This window comes from Equus quagga, chromosome 17, assembly GCF_021613505.1.
Source record: "Equus quagga isolate Etosha38 chromosome 17, UCLA_HA_Equagga_1.0, whole genome shotgun sequence".
Lineage (NCBI taxonomy): Eukaryota > Metazoa > Chordata > Mammalia > Perissodactyla > Equidae > Equus > Equus quagga.
In genome coordinates, this window is record NC_060283.1 from 33,127,994 (window position 1) to 33,148,172 (window position 20,179).

The 20,179-nt window shown below is 59.6% G+C and overlaps 1 protein-coding gene across 5 annotated transcripts; it reads right to left on the reverse strand.

The window, feature by feature from the left end:
• Window positions 1-1,626: 1,626 nt before the first annotated feature.
• Window positions 1,627-14,711, reverse strand: CAPN10 (calpain 10). Of its 5 annotated transcripts, none has more exons than XM_046643776.1 (13): window positions 14,399-14,711; window positions 11,584-11,715; window positions 10,179-10,251; window positions 9,628-9,709; window positions 9,038-9,255; window positions 7,313-7,454; window positions 6,428-6,594; window positions 5,815-6,095; window positions 4,608-4,810; window positions 4,215-4,470; window positions 2,317-2,516; window positions 2,023-2,068; window positions 1,627-1,789 (listed from the first exon to the last, which is right to left on the reverse strand). In XM_046643776.1, the coding sequence occupies exons 1-13, from the start codon at window positions 14,522-14,524 to the stop codon at window positions 1,760-1,762; spliced, it is 1,956 nt and encodes a 651-aa protein (XP_046499732.1). In that variant the 5' UTR covers window positions 14,525-14,711; the 3' UTR covers window positions 1,627-1,759. The 5 variants fall into 5 exon arrangements, with proteins under 5 accessions (XP_046499732.1, XP_046499731.1, XP_046499730.1 ...); XM_046643775.1 differs by having other exon boundaries at window positions 11,566-11,715; XM_046643774.1 differs by lacking the exon at window positions 9,628-9,709 and having other exon boundaries at window positions 10,179-10,375.
• Between the last annotated feature and the right edge of the window lie 5,468 nt (window positions 14,712-20,179).

Below are 20,179 nucleotides of genomic sequence, written 5' to 3' on the forward strand. Positions count from 1 at the left end.
GCCTCCCAGGGTGCCAGAGCAGGCGGCTGGAGGCCAGGTGCCAAGAAGCCTAGGGTCATTTGCAAAGCAGCTCTGGTGGAGAGATCCAGGCCCAGGACGTACTGACTGAAGAGGCGGCTGGGCCCCGAGAGGAGGGACCCTCCATCACAGCAAGTGTTCATGACAAGGACTCCCCCGCATGCCCCTCACCCCCCGCCTGACTACAGCTCCCTACTCGCACCTGTGCACCGGGAGAGGGAGAGGGAGACAGACGTCCAGACACCTCAGAACCACCGGCACACAGGTCCTGGGCCGACACTGACCCAGAGTGTCCTCATGCGCCGTCAGAGGGGCACACGTGAGAGGCAGTTAACAATGGAGTCTCGCCAGGACTGGCTCACAGTGGGCCCACGGGGTCATTTTCCGATCCCCAAGCATATAACTGAGATTGACACATGGGGATGACCTACACTCTCACTGGGGTCAGTGACGTCACAGTTGGGAAGGCCAAGGGGGAGACTGAAACTACCGCCCCCACCCACACAGCACAGAAAAAGCGGCACCTCGAGGGAGGTGGGAGACTGGGACCGCCCTTGGGGCTCTGAAGACGTGCCCATCACATCTCCCATCACATCTCCATGTGATTCAATGTGGCCCCTGAGGGGCAGGCCCGGTCCAGCAGAGCACCAAGGCCTCACGTCCGGGTGTGCAGCCATGATGGAATAAGTCAGGAAAGATAAGACAGAGCTCATATGTGTGCAGAACAAACAACAGGCATTGGTGGTTTTTTTGGGAACCTGTCACCATACAGGAAAAGTGACCCAGCTGGCAAGACCCCCAGGTTACGTCAACCACATGTGCTCACTGAGTTGGAAGAGCAAGAGGTGACAGGAGACAAACCAGGCCAAGATCAGGGCCCACCGCGTCAGAAATGGTTAGGGGTGCAGGGGTCAGAGGCCTAAGGGGACACCCCCTCCCAAGTCAAGAGCATACGATTATATCTGGCACCTCCTACAGGAAGGACGCAGGCCGCTGGGGTCTCTCCATGCCTGGGAAGACCATTTGAGAGGTGCTCCAGGCGACTGGAAGGCAGCCAGGAGAGGTGGGCCCAGCATGGGTGGGGAGAGGCGACAGGCATCAATTTGTTTCTGGGCCGGCTCCCTCCCGTCCTGTCCTGGAGCACACCCTGTGCCCCTGGTCCTCTTTCTTAACCTTCCAAACTTCTCCTCACCACCTGCCACCTCCTCCTCAGACCCAGCCCTGCCACCTCACAGGCCACCTGGTCCCCTTGCAGAGGCCGTGGCCACCCACAGTCTCGGCAGCACCCACCCAGCAGGGCGGAGGGCCCGCGCTGCTTGCTCAGTGAGGGCCGATCAGCCGCAGGCCACTTGAAATGAGACTCGCGCAGGCTGCTCGGTGCTCCCACACGTTTATCAAGTTATGTCCCAGAAACGCCTCAGGTAACAGTTCCAAACAGACCTGGTCGAGGTACACTCTCGCCTGCTCTAAGGCCTCTCCGTGGCCAAGGAGAGACGAGGGGGAGGGTTTCTGGAAAGCTCTGCGGAACAAAGAGGCCCCATGGAAGTGTTCTGGCCCCTCCCACAGCACCTGCTCGACCCCAGGCTGCCTCTCTCCAGGACGGGGGCTCTTCACGTGCAGCCGCCCAGCTCAGGACCAGCCACTGCAGCACTGAGGCTGGCAGCACCATGTGAGGACGCCGTGGAGACCAGGAGTCCCCTCAGACCCCCCATCACCAGAGCTGACACACGGGGCCATCCGGTTAGGTTTTCATCACCGCCATGAAGGAGGCCTGTGAGGGGAGAGATGGTGAGGTCTGGGCAGCAGCCGCCCTGGACGGCGGGGTGAGGGGAGGCCTGCCCTCCTTCTGCGCCCAGTGGCACTGCCAGGGGCTGTCACCACAGTCCCAGCTCCTCAGCCCCTTCGAGGCTCTGCTGCTGGCTCTCTTGGGAAGAGACAACGGTGCCTCGTGTCCCAGGGCACCAGGCAGCCCAAGACAGAGCGAGGGGGCCAGCCCCAACGTACCTCCTGGAGGAGCTGCCCCAGCATCTCCTGGCTGTGAATGGACTGCCTGTGGGAGAGAGTGCCACGTCAGCCCTCCCGGCCCCTCCCCGCACACTCAGTGGGCAGCGCACGCCCAGCCCACCATGCACTCTCCTCCCACAGGCAGACAGGCAAGGAAGAGTCCTGAGGCACGTGGGGCTGCTGTGGTCTCCGCCAGCACAGGTGAGCGCTGGGCGTGGGGCAGGCGGGAGGGAATGGGGAAGGCAGGCACTGAGACGCTGAGGACCGAAGCCCCTCCACGGCCCCAAGCCCCACCTGTCTATCCTGGTGGCAATGGTCACCGTGAAGGACCCCTCTGTGTCGGGCAGGTAGGTGGAGGGCACAATCCAGTAGGTCCCCGCAGACAGGTGGCAGAGCCGGCTCACTTCCTGGGTGTAGCAATGTGGCACGCAGCTCAGCAGAGGCTCCTGGAGCAGCAGGGACGGCATGCCCTGGCTCCCACCAGCCACCGGGACCTGGGGGAAGACCTGGGCTCAGACTAGGGGGCCTGCCTGTGGGGCAGGTTGAACTTGCCGTGGCCGCCAAGGCATGCTTCTCCTTCCTCAGTCTCAGGGCACGCTCCCTTTCCCAGGCCCGAAGCAACCCAGCTGGGGGACGTCCTGGGTCGTGAGCAGCCTGGTGCAGTCTGCTGGGATCTCATGCCCAGCCCCAAGCCCTCCCGCATCACACAATCAGCCCCTTTACCGAGGAGGAGGAACTGCCAGGCCAGCAAACCTGCGCTCACCACTCACACACTGTTGCCAAGAGGCCCTGCTGGGGGCCAGGCAGCCTTTTCAAGTGCCTGTGTCTGGGGGACCACTAGACTCTCCACTGCCCAGGCCCCCGCCCCGAGAGTCACCTGATGGGTCCTGGCACTGGCGGGCAGCCTGGGGTGGGGAGAGGCTCCAGGGGCACCTGGGGCTCTTCAGGAGCTGAATGGCCGCCCTCCCAGCGGCACAGAACCTTCTCACTCAGAGAAAATCCTACTCTTCCCCTCAAATCATCTGTACTCCAGGATATGCTTGTCCACCCCCATGACGATCCTGGGCCACAGCTCCAGGTCATCCTCCTGGCCCCCCCGCCTCATGGCACCTGCCCGTTCACCACGCCATCTTGAAGTGGGGCCCCCAGAAGCAGCCCAACTGCGCGTGGCTGGGGAGCCGCACTGTCACCACGGGATCCAGGCCTGTAACCTCTGACCTCTAGCATGTCACCTGTCCCCCTTGCCCAATGACAGGTCTGCTAAGTGAGTCTGAGTGTTGCTGGTAAGAAGAAGAGCAGACTAAAGCCAAGGAAGGTGCTCTGGCAACCCTTCCGTGGCATCCACACAACCTGGCTACTGGGGGTGAGAGCTCCCAGCCCCCACCAACCACCTGGAGGGAGGCACTCCCCTTCTGCGGGGTCCCCGGGCTCACACCCTGTTCTAGGTTGACGTGCGGGATAACAGTCGTGCTCTGCAGCCCGAGTTCCTGGAAGCCACCTCTTCTCTTCTCTCCCACCCACCAGGGATTCAGGCCCCACCGGCTCTGCTGAGCCCGCTGTGGCCTCACCAGAGCTGCTGGCCTGGGGGCTCCCTTGCAGCTCCCCACCCACCCGGCTTTGTCTTTTCTTCCTGATCTGAAAATCCTCTGGGCAGCACCACCGGGCAGACTGTCAGGCCCCGGATGTCTCAGTGAGCGTGGGCTCCCTCCTTCCCTTCCCTGCTCCTCCCCAGGAGCCCACGCCATCCTTCTTCCTGGCTCTCAGCCGGAACCCACACCCCGAGGAGTGGCCTCAGTGGGATGGGCCATGGGGAGGGGTGGCTTTGGGGCAGCTCCTGGTGCGTGACCACTCTGTGGTGCCCGCCATCAGGTCTCCCGGGTGGGAGGTGTGCTTCTGGGAACAAGTGACCCTAGGACACAGCTGTTTCGAGTCAGAACAAGCAGACATGGGGCTGCCTGAGCTGACCTGTGAGCCCCAGTGAATTATAATCTATATGACACCTAGAAATGAGTCTTGCACGCGACCAGCCAGCTTGGCCCAAGTGCCCAAATGACTGAGTCTGTGTCTCTGTCACATCCAGCCATCTGCTGTGGACATGGATGCTCTGAGGGGCCCTCTCCTCACTGCCCCCTCGCCCATCCTGCTGGGCCTGGCTTGCAGCCCCGCCTCCCCCAGGAACATGGGGAGCTTGCCTGGAAGACGTGGAAGCCGATGGGGTGGTACTTGCTGTCCTGGCAGTGCTGGCGCAGAGTGATTCGGACGCAGCGGGGGCCCACGCCCTCGGGGACCGTGAAGGGGAAGCAGGGGTTGGTGGGGTAGGAGGCGAAGTTTCTGCTGCCCCCCGCTGTCTGGCCGATTCTCCAGGAGCCCCGAAGTCGCACAGTCTCCCACTCCCCGGCGGGCAGGGCATCCCCAGGGGCGGGGCTCTTGGCCGCGGGCTTGATGGCACTGCCGGGAAGGACAAGCACAGGAGGGCGGCTGGTAGCATGCTCTGGGCCGCCTGGGTCACAGGCACGGACACACACAGGAGCCATGAGGAGGTGCTGGGGCCTCCAGCGTCCTGAGCCAGGCCCCCTGCCCCTCACCTGAGGGAGACTCTCCCGCTGGAGAAGACTCGGAGCAGGAAGCGCCCCGGCACATCCTTTAGGAAGGTGCTGGGGACAGCCAGGTAGTAGCCCGGGGTGAGCTCACAGCGGAGGTGGACCTCCCGGTCATACGCATGGCACACAGTACCAGCCACGGGAGGCGCGGACAGGACCCTGGGCAGGCTGACCCGCCGCTTCTCCACCTGCGGAGGGCAGGCTGTGAGCGAGCATCCCTGAGAGCCGCCCGGCCCAGCGCCCAGCAGAAGGGCCTCTCCTCCAAGACGAGCCAGGCGAAGGCCCCCCCGGCCTGTGGGGCCCTCCCCGCTTCTCAGGGCCGGGCTGGAAACGCCCATGAACCAGGGCTGGCACTCAGCCCTGGGGTCAGCGGCTCTGGCCCTGATGTGAGCCTGCAAATCCTGCTGCTCTGGGAGGAAGCAGACAAATCTAGCCAGCTAACGGAACCTGAGGCCGGCTGGACAAGAGGCTTGCGGCCACCGCTTTTGCAAGAGAAAAGCAGCATAATGTAGGCCACAACCACAAAGGGACAGGGCCCAGTGTGACGTGGGTCGTCAGACTCCATCAGGACATACAAGATGAAAGAGCACCCAGTGCACAAGCTAAGAGGCAGCAGGGGCCTGTGCTGGCCACGCTCCTGTGTTCTCAGGAGAGCAGGACAGGCGCCTCCCTCGGTGGGTGCCACGGACTGATCCTTGGACGGCCCCCCAGGATCAGACCACTACCATCCCCGTCTTGTAGGCAGGAGACTGAGGGAGGCAGGGAGGGAGAAGTGACCTCTTGAGATCACCTGGGAGGTGGCAGAGCTGGGCTCTGGCCCTCAGCTGGCTCCTCAGCACTGGTCCTAAGACGCCTGCTCACAGAAAAGAGCTGCAGCCAGCAGCCCACAGGCGCTGGTCCCTCCTGCCAGCTCTGCTGGTGGCTGCTTCTGTTTTCTTTCCCTTTGGCCATCAGACACACTCCAGGCAGGGCGGGGGGGAGCTGAGTCCTGTGGACTCAGCTTAGCGCTGGTCTGTGGGAGCACCAGCAGGCATCTGACCCCACGAGATGGCCCAGGGGAGGTGGGGCATGTGGGGCTCTTGGTGGTCACGTGTGTCCTGGCATGGCAGCTCCTGGGACTCAGACCTCCATGGGCCTCCACGTCCCCATCCACGCACCCCATGAGCAGGCAGCCAGGCCCGCACAGAGTTACCTTCCAGATGTGCAGGCCCACGGCCTGGTAGTCCTTGCCTGGGAAGCTCTCTGGGCTGCACGCGGCACGGTCAGCCCCTGCCAGTGCCCGGGCCCGGGCCGCCCAGTCCGCCATGCGTATTCTGGGCCTCTGCAGGACGGCAACGTACACCTCGCTCAGCTCTGAGACCCGCAGCCAGAACTTGGGGTTGCTGGGAAAGCCACTGTTGTTCCGGCAGCCTCCTGCCGACTGCCCCTTGACCCAGGCCCCAGGCAGCTCCTGAGTGTGGCACAGCACCTTCTCTAGGGCGAGAAATGCCACAGGTCAGCTCAGGAAGGGGTGCCCACACCAGCATCCCCGCCAGCGTTGCTAAGACCGGGGAGAGCCACAGAAAGCCAGCAACCCCCACGGCCCCATCTCCCACCCCCTCAAGTCACCTGGGACGGGAGGGCATGGGACAATCTCTCTACACTGAAGAGGACCCAATGGGGCCCAGGGCAGGGTTGTGCCCGGGAGCCACCACAGCAGGCACGGGCACCTGCACAGCCCTCTGACTCCAGCAGGCAGAGGCCACTTGGGCTGCTGTGCCCCTGGGAAGGCCTGCCCTAGGAATGGCTCCCGCTCAGGCCGTTACCTGAGTAGAGGCTCTGCAGGTGGCCGGCCTCGGTGATGGGGTAGCTGACAGTGACCTCATCGAACTCTCGGAGGAACTCCTCTTCCTCCACCCAGAACTCCCCCTCCTGGAGCTGGGACAGCAGCTCGGTTGCATCTGCCGGATCCACTTGGCTCCACCCTGGGCCCCTGGAAGGAAGCTCACCTCAGCGAGGCATCTCACAGAGAGCTGACGGCACCACCCGAGGAGCCTTGCGGGCGGGGACCTGATGGCCCTGCCAGCCCCACGACAGCCCAGCTCCACAGCCCCTCCCCACGCTCACAGGAGCTCCAGGGCAGGACCATCTGCCTCTGGAGCCCCGTTCCTCCCTTGGATGGGCTCCTCACCAGGGCTAAGCAGGCGATGGAAGGAGGTTTGCCCTGTTGCCTCTGCTGGAGCTCGGGAGGAAACGTCAGGTCATCAATGCGGGCCTAGCTCAGGGGAGCTATCCCAGCACCCTTGTTTAGTCCAGCTCCCCAGCGTGAGTAAGGGCTCTTACAGCTGAGCTGACAGTGGCGCGGGCATCTCACAGGGCCCTGTCACCCACAGCCCAGCTGGGTATCTACCATCCCGTGTGCACTCTCAAGACAGGACCCCAGGCCCTAGGGTGGCCTCAGTCCCAGCGCCAAGCACGAAGCCAGCCTCGTAGGGCCATCTGGGGCCAAGCAGAGAACATGGTGGCCATGAGTGCCAAGTGGGCCTTGCTGGAGCCCAACCAAGCACCATTCTGACTGCTAGAAACGACCATGGCACAAGCAGGCACACGCAGTAGCAACGACTCCCGGCTGCCCCTCAGGGCCACACGCCCCTTTCCCCTCCGATGGCAGCGTGGCACTGATCCATGGCGCAGCCCTCACTGGCACTCACCCCTCCTTCCAGGGCCCTTGCCAGCACCGCCGGCCCCAGGGGTTGTGGATCCGCAGCAGCAGGATGCTCTGACCGGCCCGACCCTGCAGCTCTCGCAGATCTGCGACAATGAAGGCATGGAACTCCCCCAACTCCGTGGCACCTGGGCGAGGAACGGCTGTCACAGGCAGGCAGGCCCCAGGCCGAGCAGACACAGAGGGCAGCCTCCCCCGGGAGATGCTCTAGCCCACCCAACTGTGGCTGCACTGGCACCCGATCCCCACCGACCACGACGGCTCCTTTCCTGAGCGCTCTGGACAAGTCTGCTCAGGAGGGGCCTTCACCTGTGTAGAGCCACAGCAAAGGACCCAGGTCTGGACTCTGGCGCAGCAGCCACCAGGCCTAGCAAGCCATTCCCTCCTCTGGCCTCAGTCCTCACCCAGAAGGACGAGGGGGGATGGCCGGCCCACCTGGCAGCATAGGGCACCTGGGCAGGGCTGGTTCTCAAGCATGCCGTGAGAGCTCTGTCACTGACGGGTCCGTGATTGCTCAGACACAAGGGAAAGCTCCCACGGCAAGGCCAGCTGGGGAGGCGGGGACGGTCAGGCAGTGACTGACCAGACACCAGTGGGGAGGACCAGAGGCCCAGAGGGCAAATCACTCCACTTGGCCAGTGACCTTGGGACAAACAGATGCAGACAGAGACGGGCACCCGACCTGGGGAGGAGGGGCAGGGGTCCAGAGAGGAGGGAAGACCTCCAGGAAAGTCCTGAAGAGCTTTATTTAGAACCACGCCACAGCCCCACCCCTCCCAGCCGCTCCAGGGGCCCAGCTTTTTGCCTGAGGGTTTCTCCAAAGCCTAAAGTGCCTAGAAATCACCTGGCCCCACCCTGGGGGCAGCTGATGCGAAACAGGCCAGCCCCTCACCTCCGGGGAGGCTCTGAGGCTGTGTCCTGCCCGGCCTCCCAGGGTGGCACTCTGCGGGCTCCCCTCGCCCCCTAAATGTGCTCTTGACCCCTGTCCTGGAGTCTGCCTGTGGGGAACCCAAAGCAGGCCTGTGCCAACCTTTGCACATGTGCTGGGGCAGTTTATTTCAATGTTCATATTCTTTGACCAAAAATCCCATTATGAAAATAGTCCTAAATATGACAACTATTATGCACAAAGATGTTCACTGCAATGCTATTTATAATAGCATCAAATTGGAAAGCCCTTAAATTTCCAACATTAAAGGAAGGATTAAGAAAACTATGGCAGACCTACTAATGAAATAAGATGTTGACAAAGTTTGTGCAACAACACAGAAAATGGTCTGTAACAGAAAATGCAAAACGTACATGAGTTAATGAAAAAATGCAGAGAAACTGCCCTAAAGAGTCAAATGCTTATGCTTGAGTGTTTTTTCCTTTCCACAAACCTTCTTTGATGAGCCCATCTGTTACTAAAACAAACACCTGAGTGCTGACTTTGCCAGGTGCCAGCCGGACAGATGGTACCCCCACCTGCCTCCTAGACCGAGCCTGCACGACAGTCACCACAGCACCGGCTCCTGCCTCGCCCGAGTGCTATGTCCTGGTTAAGGGAAAAGGGATACCTTCCCCTGGAGAAGCGCAGACAGCAGGGGAAGGTCACACACCTAGACACCAGCTTTGAAGGACAATGTCCTGCTCTCGACTATAGAAGCTCCTGTGTGCCTACAGGAGGGCGCAGGTGTGAGCAGGCCCAGCACGCGGCCTTCCGCCTCACCTGCTCTGGGGCTGAGCACCGAGCAGCTTATCAGACACCGGTCTTTCAGGTCGAGCAGCTGCCGACAAGTCCTGTGTTCTGAGCCCCCAGGCCTGTCCTGTCGGTCACTGGTTCTCACCAAGTCCTTCAGGTTCCACCTTTCTGCCAGGCCACCAGTCAGGTCCACGAGGGCATCCGCCACCTGCCCGGCCCACAGGTGTTCATAGGACCCATAGATCCTAGGGAGACAACAAGGGAGTGAGTTCTGGCACTGGGGCGCAGCTCCCTGCCTCTCTTCTATCCCCACAGTCTGTAACACCCCAAAATCATCATCTCACCCAGTGCTTTGATCGCTTCTCTTTACTCCCCTCTTACCTCCCACCTCATCCCCAAGTGCAGATGCAATCCCGCCTTCACTTGCTCCATGGCACAGGGTCCCAGCAATGCCCTGCTGCCTCTGCCCACACGCAGGACCTCTCCTGCCTCCAGTGTGGGCACAAGAGTGAGGTGGTGCGGGGCACAGAGGCTGTGAACACCCACTCCTCCATCTCCCAGGATCAAACCCACAGCCCAACAGCGGCCATCGGACGCAGGGACTCACTCGCACCAACCTCACCAGCAGGCTCTCCTCACTTCCTCTGCGCGAGGCCTGCCTGCCAGGGCGGCCTCTCTTAGCAGGATGGTCAATGCTTTCTAAGAGGGAAGTTCTTCAACTCAGACTCTGGTGAGGGTCACGGTCGGTCAGGACCGAGGTAAACAGGACTGACACCTAGGTGGCCTCACTGCTCCCCAACGACTTGCAAAGAGACCACCTGTCCCCAACGGTAAAAACAAATAGACGGAAACATCTTTCCTGCTGGGGCTTGAGGAGGGAGAAAGGACAATTCTCTCGCACTTCCTCTTTCTGGAGGCGAGGCCTTCAGGCCTGACCTTTAAATGAGGGCTGGGAAGGAGGGAGTGGGCAGGGAGCAGAGAGGCAAGCCACAGTCTGAATCTCGGTTTCTGTCTCTGGATGGTCAACCCCACCCCAGGACGGGCCGCCAGACCCTGAGAATGGACAAGGGCACTGAAGCCCAGGGAGAGTGGAGCTGTGCTTCGGGGGCAGCCCAGGGCGGCTCTGGCCCCAGCCCGGCCCGGCCCCTGCCGCCTCCAGCATGCGTACTTGGCGTAGGCCTTCTCCAGTAAGGGAAGCCAGAACACATCCTCTCTCTGGCACCGGGAGAAGCAGAGTCTCCCTGTAAGACAAGGCAGACGGTCATCTATGGTCACCTCCACCCAGCGTCCAAACTGCCAAATTCGACAGGTGAAGGAGCCACGGTACGTCTGGTCGAGCCAGCCCGGCTGTCCTGGAGGAATGACCTAGCGCGCGCGGGGAAAGGCAAAAGGAGACCATGAGACCAACGTTGTGTGGCGCTTCCCAAACGTCCTAACCAGCGGGCGACCACGGCCGAGCCAGCGCACGGCACCTGCTCTCCTGCAAAGGAGTCTGCCTCACTCCAGGCCTAGAGGTCCGGGCTCCCGGAAAACCCGATCACTGGACAGAAAAGTAACATGCCTTTCAATAAATGCTGCAGGGCTGCACTGAGGGAGCCAGCCGTCTCCAAAAGCTTCAAGTCAACCATTATGTCCTACTGTCCCAAATAAGCACTTGACCTGAATCCCAAACAAACGTGACTTTTACAGGCACGAGTGACCCAATTCTTGACAGAGCCGGCTGTGACGGCAGGTCACGGTGGGCACAGCAATCCCCTGCAGGAACCTGGTGCCCCAGAGCTCTGTCAGCACCTGGAGCCAATGTGGTCACTGCTGGGCCTTTTGTTCTGAACCGGCGTGGAGACATGGGGTGCGCTTCACACCCAGACGGACTCCTTTGGTCCTAGCTCTGCCACTCAGCAGCCGGAAACGTGACAACGATGGTTTTAGTGCCCTTGTTTGTAAAAAAAGGGTCAAAAATTGAAAGCCGGCAACTGTGATGTGCTGAGCTCGGGCCCTGGGACACGGGCGGAGCTCTGAACGGGGTCAAAGTGTCGCTGCATTAATCGGTAACACTTAGCAACAAGCCAAACAGAAAGCCATGACCGCTCCTGGGGAAGGAATCTGAGCAGGCCTTCCACGCCTGTGCTGACTGCCTAGCGTCAGAAACAGTGTTAACCACCTTGTGCCAATCTACATTCAAAAGTTGTGGGGGGAAAAAAAAAGTCAACTAGCTAAGGAAACTTATTCCAAACCAGGGGCCTCGGATCCCTCAGCCGACCCTTCCCAGTCTAGGCTGGCACATCTGTGTTTTTATTCCAAATGCACGGCTCTGACTAAAGGAGAACCCAGGGCTCAGGAGATGGCAGGGCAGAAAGCAGCCCCCTGGACCCCTGTGGGTGAGGGGGACACTGCGTCTGTGCCTCTGAGCCCCTGTCGCCTGAGAGGCGAGCTCTCCCTCCACTAACCATGCTAGGCAGCCGCAGCAAAGCCCCACAAAACAAGAGGTTCAGCTGCCTGGCCTCCCGCTTCCTTCCTGTGCTCAGCAGACAGGAAGACAAGAGCAGAAGAGAAACCTGCACTGTCACAGACACCTGGTCCAGGAGGTGGCGGCTCTTCTGCAGGGCGGCACAGGCGCACAGGAACCAGCAGTCCCCCAGCAGGCCTTGCTTCACCTGTCCTTCCTGTGGGTTATCTGGAAACAGCCGGGGTGCGGCACAAATTTCCTGAAATAAAGAAAATTGTCTAGAGTTACATCATGCTTGATGACTACTCTTAAAAACAAAGAACACAGGATTTAGGTGACAGACGCTGGGGAGGAGATGTCTGGTCATCAACACCGCCTAAGTGGGGTGGGGGGAGGGAGGGAGCAGCTGGCTTCTTGCAGCCATGACCTGTCAGCCCCTCCTGGCTCTGGATCGTTCTGTCCAGCTTAGATTCTGGGGTCCCTGTCTCTGTCCACCTTCCGCAATTGGCAAACTGCCAACTCTGGATGAATCCTACCATTCCCCTTCTCAAAATAGCTAAATGTTGGGCTAGAAATTGGTTTCACTTTAAAATTCTTTTTTTGTTTTTTTAAAGATTGGCACCTGAGCTAACATCTGTTGCCAATCCTCTCTTTTTATTTATCTATTTATTTTTCCATCTTCTCCTTCCCAAAGCCCCCCAGTGCATAGTCGTATGTTCTAATTGTAGGTCCTTCTGGCTGTGCTGTGTGGGACGCTGCCTGAGCATGGCCTGATGAGCGGTGCCACGTCCACGCCCGGAATCCAAACTGGTAAAACCTGGGGCCGCCGAAGTGGAACACGCAGACTTAACCACTCGGCCACAGGGCCGGCCCCTCACTTTAAAATTCTTAACAGCAAATCTCGAAAGGGGCCTCTAGACTCCTGGAAATCCTTCTGTTTCTCTAAAAGGCTCACTTTCTCTTATTCTAGACTAGTTTACACCTTCCCCTTTCTCCTTCTCTTCTCAAAACTCCCACGCCTCCCTTGCCCACAGCCCTCTGAGCTGACGACCTCACCTGACCCTTCATCAGAAGCCGCATGACCTGACCTTCTCTCCTGCCTTCAGAACCTGGCCTCCTGCCATGACCTCCTCCCTCTCCCACCTCCGCAGGCAGAATCCCATCATCATAAACCACGAGAGAGAACTCCAGGCTTCTCCAAGATACTGCTCCTCAGAGTGATTTCCCCTCTAGGTTTTCCTTCACGCACAAATTTCTTGAAAGGTCTGCCTCCCTAGTTCCTCCCTCCAGCTCACTTTCAACATGGGCCCCTCTAGCTTCTGAGCCAGTCATGCCCCCAAGACTGCTTTTATCACTAACACTTCTATGTTGTCAAATCCAACGGGCATGTCTCTATCCTTGTCCTTCCCAACACTCAGCAGCATCAGAAGAGTGGCTGTCCACTGTCCCCAGCAGTTCCCTCTTGGCTTCCATGAATCCATGTGCCCCTGGCTGTCCTTTCACCTCTCTGCCTGCTACTTCTCAAGTTTACCTGTCAGAGTACCCGACTGACCCCACTCAGATCTGACCTCTCTCTTCTTCTCTACCCATACTTTCTCCCGAGATCCTCTTCCAGGCTCTGGACTGCAGGCCATCACTATGCTCCCAATTCCCACATCCAGCCTCTAGCCTGGATCTTCCTGAGCTCCCAACTCTCACATCCACCTGCCTGCTGACAGCTCTGCTTGAACGTGTGAGAGCAAAACCCAACCCTATATTTCCACCGCTTGCTCCCTCCCACCTCCCAGTTTCCTCCAGCACATCAAACCACCCACCCAGTTGCTCAGGATTGAAATCTAGAAGCCATTCTTGATCCCTCCTTTATCCTTACCTCTACTTCCAATTGGTTGCTAACACCTATCAATCCCCCTGCCAAAATATTTCTCACCTCCACCCACTCCAACTGGAGGTTGTCATGCTAACCTGAGTCCCTTCACCTTTCCCCAGGACTAGTGCAATGGCCACTTGCATTCTTGCCCCCAAAATCCATTTCCCACCCAGCAGTAACAGTGAGCTTCTTAAACATAGATCCAGTTGAATCACTCCTCTACCAAAAACCCTCTGATGGCCTCTCATTGCACCTAAAATCCACTTTTTACCAAATTCCACCAGATCCTCACACTTTAGTTCTTGCAGCCTCCCCTGCCAAACAGGCCCTCTCAGTGTGGCCCAAGGAGAGCACCTCAGCTGCCAGAGCCAAGCAGTTCTGGCTCTGTTCAAGGGCTGGTGGTTGTGCGGGCGTCTCCACTAAGACTGTGTGCACTCAGAGAGGGCAGTCTTATTCAGCAGATACACCACTTCTAAAGATATCAATGTGGCACTAGGCCCGAGAATCCCTTTGAGTAGCCATCTGAAAGTGCTTACATCTGAAAATGCAGGTGCACAAAGTCCGAAACAAATTTGGAGAGCACAATGGCTTTGCTTTGTAGGGTCAACCTGCCCTTTCCAGAAGAGCAGCAGAGGACCTCACTGCCCGTGAGCAGCAGCCACAAGCAAACACAAGAAATGGAACATGGTGGACCGCTCGTGCCCAGAACAGCCATGCAGACTAGAAGCCAAGTCTGGTCAGACGCCCTTAGAGCAGAAGAAGGGAAGTGGGGCTGGCGTGTGTCTGTTCAAACGCCCCCCTCGCTGTGCCCAGACTCTGCTTGTGAATGGAGCTCTCACAGGTTGGGGCCACGAGCTCAGGGTCCAGCACATCCTGAGTGGGCTTGAGAGGGAGCTAGAAGTCGGGGAGGGAGCCTGGGGCCCACTCCTGAGGACGGCAGCAGCAGACCCTGCTGACCACTGAGTGCCCAACCCTGGCTGACCCGGCCCCCTTCCCGCCGCTTCAGCCCGGCCCGCGCGCTCGCTCCCGGGCAGCAAGCAGGGTCTAAAGACCCGGCCCGCGCCCCGTGCCCCACCTGGGGCCGCCTCCAAGTGATGTCCTCCCGGAACTGGGCCAGCGGCGTGGAGAAGCTGGAGAAGAGCGAGGAGTCCGAGGCGGGGAAGGCGGCGTCCTGGAAGAGCTCCCTGGCCGGCGCCCGCATCTTGGGCGCCCCGGGCTCCCATGTGCATCCCGCGCCCCGGCGCCGAGAGCGGCCGAGGGGCGCGCAGCCGGGAGGGCGGGCAGGTATGGCCGGGTCCCCAGCCTGCCCGACGCTCCCCTGCCTGGCCGGGCCCTCCAGACCCGCGGGACCGGCCGCGAGGACCCGGCCAGCGCACCACCCGGCCCGTCGCCCCGGTAACCGCCGGGGGCGGGTCCCAGACTGCAGCCAGTTAGGCACGGCGCTCTGAGTCACGTGACAGAAACGACCCAATCGTTCTCGAACATTGGGAAGTCCGCGCCAGGTTCCCCGCCCCCCAGGGGGCGTGGCGCCCCAGCTCGGCTATCGCGATGCCATGCCGTCGCGCCGGCTGCACTCCTCTTTCCGGCCCGAGGCTCAAATCGTGAGGCTGCGGGCGTCTTGTCTTCGGGCCGGGGTGGCTCAGGCCGGGGCGTCGGACCTCTTGTACTCGCCGGCTTTGGGGGCTGAAGGAACCTAGAGGCCGCCTCGGCCGGGGTCGGGTCGCGGACTACAAGTCCCAGCATGCAGCGCTGCCTCCCAGCATGCGCCTCTCCTTCCGGCGCACGGCGGGCCCGGCTCCTTGTTGCGGGAAGAGCCAATGGGACTCACTTGGGAAGGAGAATCATGAGCCGGCCGGGGCCAACGTGGTGTTCCGGTGGTCTTGGTTGTGTGTTGGGGTCCTGGGGGAGGAGACGGCCCGGGGAGGGCCTTCCCGGGTCTGGGAGCTGTCTTCAGGCCGTCTGGGATCGGACGCGCTGGGTCGTGAGCGGGGCGGGGGATGAGGCTGCAGCATCCTCGTGGTCCCCAGGTGGCCAGGCATCTTTTCCTGGTGACCTGGACGGTGCCCTGCTGGACGTGCAGTTATAGCTCCTGGCCGCTCAGTGCTGAGGGTTGGTGAGGACGGGGCTTCGGGACCTGCTGAAGGTTTCATCCTGGCTGTCGGACTTGTCCTTCCCCATCCTCATTCCTGGGAAGGCAGGCGTCAGCCGGAGGCTTGTTCTCTGCCTGCCCCTCCGCGCCTGCTTCACTGTGGTCGGACAGGGGAGGAGACGCGGGCTCCAACCCTTCTGGGGACAGCTTTCTGCCACCTATTAGGGCTTCTCAGATTTTGCATCCCTTCTTCTGCAGTCAGATCCGAAAAGTCCTTCCTGCTGGAAGACAAACTGATCCTGATCCGGGAGCCCTTGCCCCGGACATTCTGCTTACTCGGGAGCCCCAGGTTCCTGTGACAGCTGCGTCTCCTCTGAGAGGATGGGCAGGGTGTGCATGAGTCGCAGCTGCTAGTGGTGGCATGACCTTCTGCTACCGTGACCCCACCAGTCCCCAACCCTCTGGTTTGAGGGCCTAGGGTACTCATCTCTGCTGAGGTTCTAGAAAAGGGCATAACCACATAGCCCAACTCCTCTCTCTGGGACGCTAGGGCTGACTTCATGACCATTCAGCACCCGCCTTGTGCTAGCTTTCCAAGAAGATGTTTCCAACTCCTTGGCATGCTGGAGGCTGCACTGTAGCTGAAAGGAATCAGGAAAGGCCTGGGCTGTGCTTCACACAGGGTCCCAAAGGAGTAAGAGAAATGTCTTCCTTGCCCTGGAGTGCTGGACAGCTGGTCTGCTCCGGGTAACACATAAGAGTTAGCAGCATAGCTGGGGCCAGCCCAGGATCTAGACTTTTCCATGGGGTCCTTTGCTGTGCCACTTACCCAGGCTTGCAAGCTCTGGAAAGCAGGCAGCTTCCTGTGGACATGTCAGTGACCAGGGCTAGGCCCATGCCCAGAGAAGGGGCCAGGAGACAGCTGGTGCTGGGTAGGCAGCATCCCAGGCCTGGAGGGATGTGCTGACCAGCACTGAGATGGCATTAGGGCACCTCCTATCGGCCTGCCTGGCATAGCTCCTGCTGTGCCACCCTTACCACATATGCCCTGTGGTCCCATCCCCCACCCCTAGGTGTAGAGATGCTCCCTCAGCCCATTAGTGCATTCCCTTCTCCCTCCTGGGCCTGCCCCCAGCCCTGCACAGAGTGGGGCCTCTGGCTCCTGGGGTTTCAGGAGGAGTTGGAACCAGCCTAGGGTGGTGGGACAAGAAGGTATTCCGGAGGCAGCTGGTTCATGACCCGTCTCCACAGCTGCAGACTCTGGAACGGAGGCAGCTACTGAAAGTCTGAGCCTCCGGGCCTGCCTGTAAGGAGGGAACACCACCCCCAGTCACAGTGCTGTTTGAGGGTTACAGGAGGATGAAAGTAAATGTTCCGCAAGCCCTCAGGCAGGACCAGTCTCCCCACTGACCACACTCCACCCAGTGGACTGTACAACACATTCCCAAGCCCATGGATGTTCCCGGCCCTGTAGAATCTGAACTCTGCCTGCTCCCTGCCCCACCAGTCCACTTGTGCTCCCCACCACTTGTGCCCTCCGCCCCCAGGTTATCACCACTCTGGAGTCTTTGCGCTCCGTGGCTTTGCTCACACTTGTTCTCCCTGGATGATGCCCGTGTCATTTTTCCCGGGATGTTCCCTGACTTCCCAGCCAGGAGGGCTCTCTTCTGAACCCCTACATCTCTCCATTTGTTCAGTGAACAGCAACCAGGCACTTCTCTGTGCTGGGCACTGCTGTCTCACGGGGAAACAGAGATTAGCAACCAATGTCTTGCCCACAAATCACCCATAATTAGGTGGGTGTGGGGAGGGGAGAGCTGAGGTGCCCCAGGTGAAGGGACAGGCGGCAATAGCTGGTGGAGAAGGAGGGGAGGTGTACTGGGTAAGGGCTCATCCTGCGCTGGCAGACTGCCACGTTCCCTAGGATTCCCACACAGCCGCTCCTGCCTCACCCATGAGATCCCTGGTTTTGATTCTGTTTAGTTGCTGTAGCTGCAGTCATCTGGGGAGTCTGGGTGTTTCCTAGCTCCAAAGTCAGAGGTTTTAAGAAGGGGCATGTGCCCCAGCTCCGGGCAGTGGGGCCCCGGAAGCAGTCGGCTGAGGGCTGCTGGGGGACTTTCCCACCATCCACAAAAGGCTGGACGCTGGAGTGTTCTCTCAGAGCCAGCCTTTGGCTGTCAGTGTGTGGGCATGTGGCACCAGCAACTGCTGCAGTCGGCTTGTGACCACAAAGGGTCCAACCAGAGGACAAAGGCCAATATACTGAGAATCCAGAGCAGAAGGAGAAAGAACCTGGGTCTCTGGTGATGTCCCTGAGCCCCTGAATTGGTCGGTCCTAGAGCCGCCCCCCCTTGGGACTTCCTGGTCACTGGAGATCAGACATGCACTTTGAGCAATTTTGGGTTAGATCTTTTGTTTCAGCATCACAGACATGGTGCAGAGCCCCCGTATTGATTATCTACTACTGCGTAACAAATTACCCCCAAACTTAGCGACTGAAGATGACAGACATTTATGATGTCACAGTTTCCGTGGGTCAGGAATGTGGCGGTGATGCAAGCGGGTGGTTCTGGCTCAGGCTCTTGGGAGACCGCCCTCAAAATGTCGCTCAGGACTGAAGTCCTCTGGAGGCTGGCTAGGCCTGGAAGACCCACTTCCGAGCTCGCGGGAGGCCCCAGTTCCCTGTCAGGTGGACCTCCGTGAAGCTGCTTGAGTGCCCTCACGATGTGGCAGGGGGTTTCTCCCCGAGCAGGTGATCCAACAGACAGGCAGGATGGCAGCTGGAGGGTGTTCTGTGACCCACTCGTTCTGTTGTTCCTGCAAATCCCATTCATTGGAAGTGAGTCACCGAGTCCAGCCCACCGCTTCAGGGGAGGGGTGTTAAGCTCCACATTTTGGGGGGAGGAGTATCAGAATTTGGGGAGGTATTTTAGGACTCCGCTCAGGCCCCGAGGGCTGAAATGAGAGTGGGGCCTGTGCAAGGAGGAACACTTTGGGAGCCCAGGATGGTGGTGAGGATGCCCAGTACCCTCTGGGGAGGGCCCAGCCCAGGGCTCTGACCTGGTCCAGAGGTGAGAAACCGCCTGGGGCTCTGAGAGAGTGGAGGCAGATGGCACATTTGCACTTTAAAGTGGACACAGAAGTTAGTCCTTGAGGCTGCAGTGGGAGAGGCAGATTTTGAACCAGCAGTGGAGAAAGATTTAGTTTCTCAGAAGGTGCTAGTCACGTGACTCACAGAGGGCGGATGCTGCAGGTGGCGCCAAGTGAGACAGCCCAGGGCCCTGCTTTAGGCTCTGGCGTTTAGGAAGCTCATGGGACTCCTTGTCGTAAAAGAATAGCCTTTGTTCAAGAAAACGCCTGGTGCCGACCGGGGTTAGGCTCATTCTCAGTAACACTGACAGTTCTGAAATGCAGGGCAGTTTTAGGCTGGTCCGCCAGGCCTTCTCTCTGAGGTTGAGGGGCTGGGGCAGGTGGGAGGCAGGCTCTGTATTCATCATGGGGTCCCCCCACCTTAGCAAGGCCCTGGGCCCATAGGACCAGCTACCAGCACACATCCTGGTGCTAACGCTGCCCTCTGAGCACTGAGAGATGGCAGGAGCCCGGTGTCGCCCCCCACTGCGGGGTCAGGAGGCATCTAGATCCCCAGCCCGGGGCCCCAGCTCACTCTGAAGTCACCTGAGCAAGAATCGCTGGAAACCTGGTCCTGCTGGTCAGGTGTCCTGGCTGCTCTCTGGGCCTCTGTCTCCTTGTCTACAAACCCTGTGGTGCAGAGGGCCCCAGGGCGGTCATGAGAATTAAATGAGAAATGATGCAAAGTGTGTGGCTGGTCCTGGGGGGGGGAGGGGGGGCAGCCAGGGAGGACCACAAATGTGGGATTGTCTCCATTGGCGTGAAGTGGGAGTGGGGACCTAGAAGCTTGGGTCTCTCCCCTTCTCGGGCCTGAAGGTTCCAGCTGAAGGAATCTTCCCAGGCAGGGCTGGAACCAGAACCGTCTTGGTATTTCCTGCAACCTGCAGTCACTTCTCCAAGAGAAGTGAAGCGGGTTCCGCCCCTAAGAGCTCACAGGGTCAGAACTCATTGGAAACACAATGAAACGTTGAGTTTGTCTGGTCACCACACATCCCAGAGGTCGGTACTGCTGTCCCACTTTACAACCAAAGCTTCAAAGGCAGGAGGGGGCGGCCCAGGACCGCATGGCTGTAGGTGGGACACAGCCCCCTTCCCAAACCAGGCAGCCCTGGTTCACTCCGCTCGCTGTGACAGAAGGAATGGATTCTTTTGGGGTGATGTTTTAGATTAAGTTTTGGGGTTTTTTCCTACCCCATTATAAAAATAATACATGCTCCTTATAGGAATTTTTTCCCCTGTTCCAAAATGGTCACATGTTCTTAAATTTTGTAATGAACTCCATGAAGATAATTTCCACAGCTGACCTCAGTCTCCCGAGGTGAGGGCATTTCAAGACGCCAGCTATTTATTCTCTGCTTCGGGGGTGTTGTATTCAGATTGTGGAATCTTTTTTCTCTGGCTCCCTCATTCATATTTGAACAAGGAGACGTTTATCTGGGCCTGAGGGGCTGATCTCCCCAGCACCCTGCGCTGCACCCATGGGAGCCCCCCAGAGGCTGTGCTGGGCGGGCGGCACTGCGGACAGCCCTGCCGAGCCCATGACCAGTGGTCATGTCTCTGTTCTCGGGCCTCAGTTCTCCCAGGGTCTGGCCTGGTGACCATTTAGAGAGAAAGTGATTTTAAGAAATCCTCATCAGC